The sequence below is a fragment of the Bos taurus genome, unplaced genomic scaffold (genome assembly GCF_002263795.3).
Source record: "Bos taurus isolate L1 Dominette 01449 registration number 42190680 breed Hereford unplaced genomic scaffold, ARS-UCD2.0 Leftover_ScbfJmS_1772, whole genome shotgun sequence".
Taxonomy (NCBI): Eukaryota; Metazoa; Chordata; class Mammalia; order Artiodactyla; family Bovidae; genus Bos; species Bos taurus.
Window position 1 is genome coordinate 47301 of NW_020190874.1, and position 10607 is coordinate 57907.

At 50.2% G+C, this 10607-nt stretch overlaps 1 protein-coding gene across 1 annotated transcript; it reads right to left on the minus strand.

Moving 5' to 3' along the window:
• Positions 1-6904: 6904 nt before the first annotated feature.
• On the minus strand, positions 6905-9866 carry LOC101907804 (EKC/KEOPS complex subunit LAGE3-like). Its single transcript, XM_015461558.3, has 3 exons — positions 8041-9866; positions 7423-7548; positions 6905-7208 (listed from the first exon to the last, which is right to left on the minus strand). The coding sequence occupies exons 1-3, from the start codon at positions 8379-8381 to the stop codon at positions 7079-7081; spliced, it is 597 nt and encodes a 198-aa protein (XP_015317044.2). The 5' UTR covers positions 8382-9866; the 3' UTR covers positions 6905-7078.
• Positions 9867-10607: the final 741 nt, after the last annotated feature.

Genomic DNA, 10607 nt, shown 5'->3' on the forward strand with positions numbered 1-10607 from the left:
GAAGCTTCAATGGTATTTTTCAGAGAGCTATAACAAATAATTTCACAATTTGTAGAGAAATACAAAAAAATAACTCGAATAGCCAAAGCAATCTTGAGAAAGAAGAATGGAACTGGAGGAATCAACCTGCCTGACTTCGGGCTATTGTACAAAGCTTCAGTCATCAGGACAGTATGGTACTCACACACAGACAGAAATTCAGATCAATGGAATAGAATTGAAAGCCTAGAGATAAATTCACGTACCAATGGACACCTTATCTTGACAAAGGAGGTAAGAACATACAATGAAGAAAGGACACTCTCTTTACCAAATGGTGCTGGGAAAACTGGTTAACCACTTGTAAAAGAATGAAACTAGAACACTCCCTAACACCATTCACAAAAATAAACTCAAAATGGATTAAAGATATAAATGTAAGACCAGAAACTATAAATCTATTAGAGGAAAGCATAGGAAAAACACTCTATAACATAAATCCAAAAAGGATCCTCAATGACCCACCTCCCAGAGCAAGGGAGATGAAAGCAAAAATAAACAAACGGGACCTAATTAAACTTAAACGCTTTTGCACAACAAAGGACAGTATAAGCAAGGTGAAAGACAGCCTTCAGAATGGGAAAAAATAACAGCAATCGAAGCAACTGAGAAAGAATTAATCTCAAAAGTACACAAGCAGCTCATGTAGCTCAATGCCAGAAAAATAAACGACCCAATCAAAAAATGGGCCAAAGAACTAAACAGACATTTCTCCAAAGAAGACATACAGATGGCTAACAAACACATGAAAAGATGCCCAACATCACTCATTATCACAGAAATGCAAATCAAAACCACAATGAGGTACCATCTCACGCCGGTCAGAATGGGTGCTATCAAAAAGTGTACAAACAATACATGCTGGAGAGGGTATGGAGAAAAGGGAAACCTCTTACACTGTTGGTGGGAATGCAAACTAGTACAGCCACTATGGACAACAGTGTGGATATTCGTTAAAAAAAAAAAAAAAAAAAAAACAACTGGAAATAGAACTGCCATATGACCCAGCAATCCCACTGCTGGGCATACACACCAAGGAAACCAGAATTGAAAGAGACACGTGTACCCCAATGTTCATAGCAACGTTGTGTACAATAGCTAGGACATGGAAACACCCAAGAGGTCCATCCTTAGAGGAATGGATAACAAAGCCAAGTACACATACACAATGGAATATTACTCAGCTATGAGAAAGAATGAATTTGAATCACTTTTAATGAGGTGGATGAAACTGGAGCCTATCATACAGTGAAGTAAGTCAGAAAGAAAAACACCAATAAAGTATATTAATGCATATATATGATATGTCATTTAGAAAGGTGGTAGCACTGACCCTATATGTGAGACAGCAGAAGAGACACAGATGTAAAGAACATCTAGAGAACATCATTGGAACATGTATTTTTACCATATGTGAAATAGATCACCAGTCCAGTTTTGATGCATGAGACAGGGTGCTCAGGCCCTGTGCACTGGGATGACCCTGAGGGATGGGATGGGGAGGGACGTGGGAGGAGTGTCCAGGATGGGGAACGCATGTACTGCTGCTGCTGCTGCTGCTAAGTCGCTTCAGTCGCGTCTGACTCAGTGCGACCCCATAGACGGCAGCCCACCAGGCTCCACCGTCCCTGGGATTCTCCAGGCAAGAATACTGGAGTGGGTTGCCATTTCCTTCTCCAATGCATGATAGTGAAACTTCAAAGTGAAGTCGCTCAGTCATGTCTGACTCTTAGCGACCACATGGACTGCAGCCTACCAGGCTCCTCCGTCCATGGGATTTTCCACGCAAGAGTAGTGGAGTGGGGTGCCATTGCCTTCTCCAGAACACATGTACACCCATGGCTAATTCTTGTCAATGTATGGCAAAAACCACGACAATATTGTAAGTAATTAGCCTCCAATTTTTTAAATGTAGAAGCTTGAATCAAAAGGGCATAGATTCAAATCCAGCCTCTCTCTGGATTTGAGATCCTAGCTGAGAGAACTGAAGAACGTTACCGAGCCTCTCAGCTTCAGCCCCTCAACTCCAAGAGGTATCATGACTGTTAGACATGATAACGCAGGTTAACGTGCATTAGCACAGAGCCTGCAAACGATTTTTTATTTTAATTACATTTTCTCAAGATTACACTAACTGCCTCCCCCCTCATCCTGGGAACACTTAACACATCATTCCAGCACTTTTCTTTTCTTGGCATAAAACAGGGCCAGTAAAGCACAAAGTTTTATTCTAGTGTTACTGGATTCTTTGCTCATGAAAACTGAGGTGTTTTGTTTGTTTGACTAGGGCAGGAAACAGATCTAATAGTAAAAACGGGTGTGAGGAAAACAGCATTCTGGTGGGGGCAGCACATTTTCTGAAGAGCAATTCTGTATTGTAGATATACCTCCCAGAATCTATATTAAAAACAGAACCATTCATACAGAGACTACAAGAATCCCACTGAGACGTTATGTATAATGGGGTAAAACTGAGGCGAATTTAAGTCTTGAGCAATTACATTACAATGCACCTTTTACGCATCAGTTCAATGCGATGTTTGAAGAAGTTTTAGACAGAGGTAAAGCTCAGATGTTAGATGAGAAAACCCCAGAAAACAGTTAATCCAAACCTTAGAAACCTTACTCATTGATACAACTGTTGTATACATTCAATGTACACCTACAACTCAGAACTACCAAAGTATTCCAAAAGGTAGACAGTGGCCAATGCTGAACAACAGGGCCCCAATACTTTTTATTTTCTTCCGTTTCCTAAATTGCCTTCAGTTGCTTTGTGATGATTGACTACCTGGACCCAGAACCTCCCCTCCCACTCAAGGACGGAGGCAAGAAAATCTGGCCGCTGAAAAGAAACTCAAACACAGAACATAGCTCAGTTTTCCTATCTGTGGTAACCAGTATTGAAGCACCAGTCAAAACAAGAGGTCAGAGGGTGTTCAATGGCCAGCAGGGGCCAACAATTAGGCTCCCAATCAAGTGGCAAATAATGCAAAAATCCTGGCCTAGGGAAGGGCGCACCACTTAGGACAGGACATTCTTGTGGCCTCACCCTCCCTTTTCCAGCTGAGAATTCAAAAAGAAGGGGGCACAAAGTGCTGCACTCCTTGCTTTGCACTCTCCAGTGGGTCCATCAATGTGGACATCCAGCGTGACAACTGCAGTGGTCCAGCCCCACCTCACCAAGCCTTTGGCCTCCGCATGTGTAAAGGCGGGGCTTGGCAGAGGCAGAGATGGGCGCACCACCACCTCCCCAGTTCTTTTGTCCACTAACAACATCAGGTCACTGCCAGTCACCACCAGCTCCCTCTCAACAGCTTCGGGGCTGAGGTCAGCATCCTGGGTCAGGTACCTGCTGACCACGTCCACATTCAGGTAGGACGGGGAGGACACCGAGAGGGTGCTGGCATATTTGATTAAGGGCCAGCTCATGTGGACATCCTGGTTCTGGCCCCCAGGTCTGGCTGAGGCCCTCCTAACCCCAGGTCGCCTTGGGGGAACTGTGCACCACAGACCATCAGGCCACCCACAAGTCCCCCTGGCCATCTGGCAGCAGCTCATGGGCTGCTAGTTTTGGACTCCTTTGGTCCCAGACTTCCTTCCCTTCTGTACCCCAGTGGCACCCCCTACCCCGCAGCCTCTGAAGCTTCTAGGGCTCATCTTACTGCACTCCTCTGCCAACCACTGCCTTACAGCCCCGGTGAACCTGTAAGCTCCTTGGAAAGGATACAACTCCAGCACTGGGCCTCCTGGGGCTCCACACAAGGCCAAAGCCTGTGCCCTTTGCACTGGGACAGTTGATGCCCCCAGGACCTCGGGGTTCACCCCAGCCATAGCGCCCTAATCTGTGGCCTGCTCTCAGTTTCCCATGGATCTGTGGGCTCCAAAATCATGCGACATTCTTTCAATACCCTCTCCACTGCCCACAAAACCTGAGCCACTGTCAAAGGACTCCATGGCCGCCACACGTCCTTCCTAGAGGTCAACAGGAGCTGAAGAGAGACTGAGCCCCTCACGAAGTCCTTCCCCTTCTGTGAAAGGATGCTAGGTGCACCTGCACAGACTCCCTTAACGGCACCTCCTCGCACCAGATTGGTTACTGCCCAACGTGCCTGGCTACACATGTGCCACTAGGGAGACCCCGTGAGGCCAGAGGGATTCAACTCGCTCATGAAACCAAGCTCCCTTCAGGGCCCCCCAGTGGCCTACGCATACAGGCCCCTCCTGTGTGGGCCCAGATTGTGTGGAATGGACACAGCCAAGTGTACACAGAGATGCCACCGAGAGAAGGACCGTGGGTTTCTACTCCCAAGGCCTTGACCGAGGCTCCTAAATATCTCCTCAAGGTGATAAGTGTTAATGTCCCTCCCCCACACCCTCCAACACCTCCCCACAATAAAACTCAAAGTAAAACACACACAGCAGGGGAAGAGTAAGATCTCTAGGAAGAGGGGTCTTCCCCAAGGTGGGGGGTCAGGAATGATGGGCATCCTCACTGAGCCCACCATGGAGGCACCACCGTCAGGAGCTCATCTAGACCCTAGTACATCTCAAAGGCCCATCTCCAAACTCCAGCCCCTGGGGTTAGGGCTTCAATATGGGAACTGAGAGTGGAAGAGGGACTCGGACACTCAGTCCACAGGCCAGTGTTACTGGCTTCCCTATCTATGCTCACATGAGCCTTTTTGTTAGGGAGACAGTGACTGATCAAACCAAGCGTAGAAACCACATCTCTCCTGCCTGATAATCCACCTTAGCTATACGGACAGGTGTGACAGCCAAGGCCTCACAGGTCTCCAGCTGAGGGACAGATGGAAACAGGAAAGTAAGACTTCCTGACATAACAGCATTAAAGCAAGACAAAGCCACGCGTCCTAAGGAAGTTCCTGGAATCAGAGGAGCTGTGGAGGTGACACCAGCTGTGGTGACCTATGGTCACTCTACTTTCTCTCCAATTCCGCTCAGGGGTGCCCTCCCCTCCTTGTGTTCCCTTTTGGGTGGGCGGGCCCAGGCTTCCCCAGCTGGCCTGGCCAGTGGTGTGGACCCTCCTTCTCCTGAGCCAACAACACCCCTCTCATCTCAAGGCCCAGAGATGACAGGGCCTCTCTAAGATCCTCTCACCTATTTCCAGGCCACTCCTCCACCTGAGGGGCTGGTTCCCTCTGTCCCCAGCCCTGCGCTCCCCCAGAGGCTGCGCAGAGGTGCAGGTGTCACTCAAGAGGCTCCCACCCTCGGGCTTCCGGTGGCACTGTTGGAGCTTTAACAACGGGATCTCCACACACAGAAGGGGCCCTGCCTTTGTTGATCTCTGTGCTGCACACTCCCAGGACAGTTGACTATAGGCCACCAACAGAAAGCCACCACCACCGAGTGCCTGGCTGCAAAAAAAGATGCTCCCAGTCAGCTGCCATAAGCAGAGAACCCCCAGGGCTGCAACCTACCTCTCACCACACACAGGCACTCTACTCTGAGTCTCTGTGCCTCCCAGGAAGGCCACCGAGACTCCCATCTCATTTGCCTCCCACACCACGCACAAGGGTAACTAGCTGGCCCAACCTGGACCCATCTAGAATGTGCATTCCACAATGCAACTTTGACTTCTCCAGCATGCACCACAGAAGGGGCTCACTAGACAAAGATAGCAGATGGTGAGGGGCCGAACCACACAACCCACCAGCATCTTCCCTCTGCCTGTTGCTGCTCATTTAGTCATGTCCAACTCTTTACAAACCCAAGGACTGCAGCACTCCAGGATTCCCTGTCCTTTACAATCCCCTGCAACTTGCTCAAATTCATGTCCATCGAGTCGTTGATGCCATCCACCATCTCATCCTCCATCGCCCCCTTCTCTTCCTGCCTTCAAACTTTCCCAGCATCAGGGTCTGTGCCAAGAGTCACCTCTTTAAATCAGGTGGCCAAAGTGTTGGAGCTTTCATTTTAACAGAAATCAGTTAAAATTCATCAATTGGAAAGAAATGTGTATTTATTTACAGACAAAATGATTGTCTATGTACGAAGTCCAATGGGACTTAGAAAAGAGGTACTAAAATTAATTAGTGAGTTTAGCAAGGTTTCAGGATACAAGGATACTCTTGATAGAATTGGACTGCAAGAACAGACCAGTCGATCCTAAAGGAAATCAACCCTGAAAATTCATTGGACGGTCTGATGCTGATCCTGAAGCACCTATACTTTTACTACCTGATGTGAAGGGCCAACTAACTGGAAGATACCCTGATACTGGGGAAGACTGAAGGCAACAGGAGAAGGGGGAGACAGAGGATGAGAAGGGTAGATAGCATAACCCACTCAATGGACATGAATTTGAGCAAATTCCAGGAGATAGTGGAGGACAAAGGAGTCTGGTATGCTACAGTCCATGGGGGCACAAATAGTTGGCCATGAATTACAGACTGAAAAACAACATCCTTCAGGTGTTATATGAAAAGTGAAAAGTGCACTTGCTCTGTGGAGTCCAACTCCTTGCAAGCCCATGAATTGTAGCCTGCAAGCTCCACTGTCCAGGATTTCTCCAGGCAAAAATACTGGAGTGGATTGCCATTACCTTCTCCAGAGGATATTCCCAACCCAGAGATTGAACCCGGTCTGCCACACTGCAGGCAGATTCTTTACCATCTGAGCCACCAGGGAAGGCCTCTGGTAATTTATCTTAACATTTAATATAACTATAAAATCATAAAATATTCCAAAATTAATACCAAATGACAGTATACAACTTTCTTATTCTCCCACTTCTTACATTGTCTTCAATTACGTTGTAGTCCTCGAATATCTGGATCTCAGAACCTCCCCTCCAACTGAAAGACACATGCAGTATGAGGAAGTGCAGAAGCTAAAAATAAAGTCAGAGACAGCACAAAAGCTCAGTTTTATTTTCTGCAGTTAACAATCACCAAACAACTATGTAGACACTGAGCCCCAAAAAGCAGCACAGACATAAGATGAAGCCCAATCAAAGTACTGCAGAAAGCAATGCCCTGGGGAAAGACCACCTGAAGCTAGGGCACATAGGCTAGGTTTAAACCCCTCTTCGGTGCTGAGAAACAGGGGCCCCAAAGTGCTGCAAGGACCGCATCACCAGGGAAAGCTGCTCCAGACAGAAAGCGATGGACCTCTGGAGCAGGCCAGGGTCTTCAGCAGTCAATCGGCTGAAAGGGAGGGAAAATGAAATTCAACTTTCCTCCGAGAAGGAGGAAGAGGAGCACGTCCTCCCTCTGTTCCCGCACACCGACAAGCCCAGAGCACCACACTTTTCCTTTAGGCTTAACCGTCCATTATGGTTCCTCCTGGGCCCAGACTGGCCTTGGCCACCACCCACCACCCACCACCCTCTCCCCGGCTCTGGACCCATTTAGAACTCACAGAACCATCATGCGGCCATTAACGTACAGCTCCTTCCGAATCCGCCCTCGCAATTGAATACGTGTAGTCAGGAAGTGGCGGGCAAGGTCCGCTTCCGCGTGTGATGAGAAAGGCACACTGAGGCTTCTGGTGGACATAAGGTTAAGGCACCATCTGCATTTCTCATTTTGCCTGTACGTCAGGATCCTTGCTCGCTGAGGCCCGCCTTCTCCCACAAGGAGGCTGCCTAGAAAGTCCGGACCTCTCAGCCTATACTCTTGAGTACACCCTGGATATCACTGCACAACCCTCTGGGACCCTTCAGGTTGCTTTTCCTCACTACCACCCGCACTACACATTTTGCCTGTACGACAGGCTCCCTGCTCACGGAAACATGCCTTCTACCACAAGGCCACCGCCAGACACCCTGGATATCACTGCCCGACACTGTGGTTCCTTTCAGGTTGCTTTTCCTCAATATCTTCCACTGGCAGTCAGACCACCCCTGACCCATATCCTCGAGCCCCTCAGAGTACCCTCCTCCTACACTCTTGAACCACTTGCAACCCCCCAAACCACCCCTAGTCCACAATTGGCCGCTCGGCTGCTTGGCCCACCATGGTTCCTGGAATAGGATACAACTGGAGGATTCGGTTACTCAGAACTGCAGCTCCAGGTGCAGCGCCTTCAACAGGCCCAGGAGCGTGTGATGGCCCCGGGATGTGCGGAATAACACCGGCTGCGCCACCTGACTCTCCTGAAGCGCTGGGGGCTCTGGGACCAGCCAGGACACCAGCGCCTCCATGAACTCCACGACTCACAGCGTAACCAGGGCAAGCTGGGTCTCTAGGGTCATCCTGGACACCAGCGCCACCCGGCTCGCTGCGGCTGCCCTGTGCTGTGCCCGTTGCAAATTCCACGGCACCTGGGTCTTCATTGGCTGCCCTGCTGGCTCCTCCACCATGAGTGTCGGACTCCATCTTGAACCCTCTCCCCCAACCTGCGGAGCGGGAAAGACTGAAGCCTCCCTATAGAACCCAGGCGTGTACTGCGACGTGCAGCTCAGCATAGGCAGAGCGCCTGCGCACACTCACCCTGGTCCTGCCTCTCGATTGGTTCCCACCGAACATTCGTTCCCGCGGTGACTGCAGGCTCTCGGGCAATGGACGCCCCCGGCTAAAATTTCATGCGTTAGTGTGCCGTGTCGCCCCCTTCCGCCTGTGCGGACACACACCCATGTGGTCTGGGTGCTCTAAGTCAGCCCTGCCTTGGCCCGGAGACCTGGTAAACGGCTTAGTGGTGATGCCTCTGGGTGTGTGTGTGGGGGGGGGGGGCGGGGGGCAGCTCCTTAGTGCGCATGGTCAGGCAGACACTGCCACACTCTGCAGCGCACGTGACTGTTTCTGGTCCAAGCCTGCAAACCCCAAGTGAGCCCTGGTCCCTGTGCACCTCCAAGTCTGTGCCGTTGCCAACCTGGCCACGCTCACAGGTGACCATCCTGCTGAGCGCAGATCCTTGTCATCAACTTCCGGAAGGCAGTGGGGCCCCTTGGTGTCACGCCTGGTCTGTCCCTCTGGTGTCCCACACGTAGCTGACGTGTGCATTCGTGTGTCTCTAGGTAGGTGCAACACATGGGCATCTGCCTGTCCATGTCTGTGTGTGTGTGTGTGCCCGAGAAAGATAGGCAGTGCCTATGCACAGGTGCTAGCACATGTGTGTGTACCTGTGTGTGAGAGAGCATGTGGTCAGGTGCATGCACATGGGAGTATAAGTGTGTTTGTGCACAGGGTCATGCACATGGGGGGGGGTGTGCGTGTGTGTGTGTGAGACAGAGAGCACGTGTCAGAGGCATGCAGATTGGCATCTCTGTGTGCTTTGTTCACGCGCAGGTGCCTTTGCATGGTGGTGGATGGGGAACCGGTCCTGGAGTCCTGAGACTAGGGATGCGGAGTGGACTGTGCTTGGCCGCCTGAGGAGGGAAGCGAGGACTACTGTTGGACTCACTGGAGATGGCATGGGGCTGGGCCTCTTGGGGCTGCAGGCACACAGACGGCATGGAGTCCAGGCTAGGGGCTTACCCAGACCCGCCAGAAGCACCGGTGCGAACAGCCTCACACAGGGCTGCCGGAAGGACAGTGGCCTCCAGGAAACCCCTAGTCGCATGGCCTCTGCTGGCACAACTCTCACGGGCCTTCCCTCTCCAGGAACAAGGTCGTGTAGCTCTCCGGAGGGCTGTAGCTGCCAGGTGCCCTCAACTGGAAGGTGACCCTGTGTCTGCTGGCCTGCTGGGTGCTGGTCTATGTCTGTGTCTGGAAGGGGTCAAGTCAACAGACACAGTGCTGCTGGGGGCGATGACGGGGCTCGGGCGCCACTATCTGATAGGGGGTGTGCGTCTGCCGGGGAACCACTGGTGCCACGGGAGGCGAGTGGATCAGGGCCACTGCCCGAGGAGGGGACAGGTTACTTCAATCAGTCCGCTTGATCCTCACTGCCTGGCTGGATAGGCCTCTCGGTGGCCTCCAAATCGAAGGCCAGCAGCCGTCCCCACCCACAGTGTAGGGATTCGATTTTCCTCCATTATCACCTTTAGTTGTAGGAGTTTTGTAGGTGACCTTGATCAGATTAAGAAAGTCTGTTTGTAGTCCTAGGTTTCCAAGAGTTTTTAAGATAGTGGTTCTCGAATATTGTCAAATGCTTTTGCGGCATCTATCCAAATGATCATATGGGTTTTCTCCTGTGTTTTCTTCATGTGATGAATAATGCTGGTTGAAGATATTTTAATGCATAACCAATCCTTCATTCCTGGGATAGATCTTTTTTGGTCCTAGTGCTTTATATATTGCCGTATTTATTTTGCTGTACTAGGTCTTTGTTGCTGCACGGGCTTTTCTTTAGTTGTGGCAAGTGGGCCTATAATTCGTTGTAGTGCAGGGCTTCTCATTATGGTGACTCCTCTTATTGTCGAGCTCGATCTCTAGGGCATGTGGGCTTCATAGTTGTTGCTCATGAGCTCAATAGTTGCAGTTCCTGGGCTCCCAAGCACATTCTTAATAGTTGTGGTGCACAGACTTAGCTGCTCCACGCTACGTGGGATATTCCTCGACAGGGTTCAAAACCTTAAAACTTTGGCAGGTGGATTCTTTACCACTGATCTACCAGGGAAACCCCATGGCCACTTATAATTTGTATGTGTATATATGTATGCA